Genomic DNA, 1,471 nt, shown 5'->3' on the forward strand with positions numbered 1-1,471 from the left:
TCATCTGTTTCTCACCTCTCTAACAGCCATGATCTCACTAGCCACAGATGCGAGCATTGAGTCCAGTTCACCTATCTCACGTGCGAGTTCGTTTTGTAACTGCAGTTCATTTTTCGTCTCCTGTTCTTCTTGGTGCGTGGTCTTCTCCGACTTGCCCGCAATCAATTGCTGCCATGGCAACGGTGCAGGACGAGTGGATTAGACACCATACACACGTGAGGTGATATAAAGGTAGGGTTTTAAACCCTAGATACACCGTTTCTTTGGGGTGCCTTGAAAGTGTTCATGGACAAGTGATAGTCCGTGCGCAATGTATATTCGCTATGAATACGTTTCTATATATATAATTAGTACCGAACACTTAGTGGTTACATTTAATGGGTTCGATGCGATGTATCACAAAACCCTCAACACTAATACCCTAAAGCTCCAAAACCTTAATTCCTGGACTGGGCTTATAACCAACTTAGGCAGGATAATGTAACTAGTGCTCTGTTCATTGCATAAGCACCCATGAGAGGCGTGGCCGCCGAAGCACATACACTCATATTACATCAACGAAATCTCTTTCATACATGTCTTTGGGGTTTCAAGCGTTTAGAGCCGAAACACATACGCTTATATTACATCAACGATTACGGTTTTAAGGGTTTAGAGCCGAAGTGCATATACCCAAATAACATCAAAGAAATCTCCTTCATACATGATATCCATACGACATTCATGGATGTATGTGTATACTTAAACGACATCCATACAATATTCATGCGCGTATGCATTATATCAAACTACCTTCATACGACACTCCCAAATATACATCGTACACAACCAGCAAACCACATAGCTACATACAAAATATAAACCACACAGCTACATACAGATAAGAAACTACACAGCTACATACATTTAAAAACCACACATCTACATACAAGTAACAAACCACAAAGATAAATACAAACAATAAATCACACAGCTACATACAACTAACAAACCACATAGCTACATACAATTAACAAATCACATAGCTACATACAAAGAATAAATCACACAGCTACAAAGAATTAACAAATCACACAGCTACATACAATTAACAAACCACATAGCTACATACAAATAATAAACCACACAGCTACATACAATTAGCAAGTCGCTTACATCCCCATCAGCCACACTCCTCTCATCATCGTCGGAGAGGGTTTGGCGTGTGCGCGTAAGCCGCGAACGAGCCAAATCATCTTGGTTTATATCTGGTAGTGGTGTGACCCGAAGAATATGTCGTGAGTGGTACCATAAGTATGTATACTTGTATCTTTGTGAAGTGGTGCAATGTAGATAAGCAAATGCATATATATATATATATATATATATATATATATATATATATATATATATATATATATATATATATATATATATATATATATATATATATATATATATATATATATATATATATATATATATATATATA

The 1,471-nt window shown here is 36.7% G+C and overlaps 1 protein-coding gene across 1 annotated transcript; it reads right to left on the reverse strand.

Moving 5' to 3' along the window:
- Positions 1–71: 71 nt before the first annotated feature.
- Positions 72–1,247, reverse strand: SARC_16046 (hypothetical protein; the record flags this gene model as incomplete). The annotated part of the gene is made up of 2 exons (XM_014289841.1): positions 72–168; positions 1,138–1,247. Coding segments are annotated over 2 exons (207 nt in total), but the record flags the coding sequence as incomplete, so codon positions are not given.
- Positions 1,248–1,471: the final 224 nt, after the last annotated feature.

Source organism: Sphaeroforma arctica, assembly GCF_001186125.1.
Source record: "Sphaeroforma arctica JP610 unplaced genomic scaffold supercont1.7257, whole genome shotgun sequence".
In the NCBI taxonomy this organism is placed as follows: Eukaryota; class Ichthyosporea; order Ichthyophonida; genus Sphaeroforma; species Sphaeroforma arctica.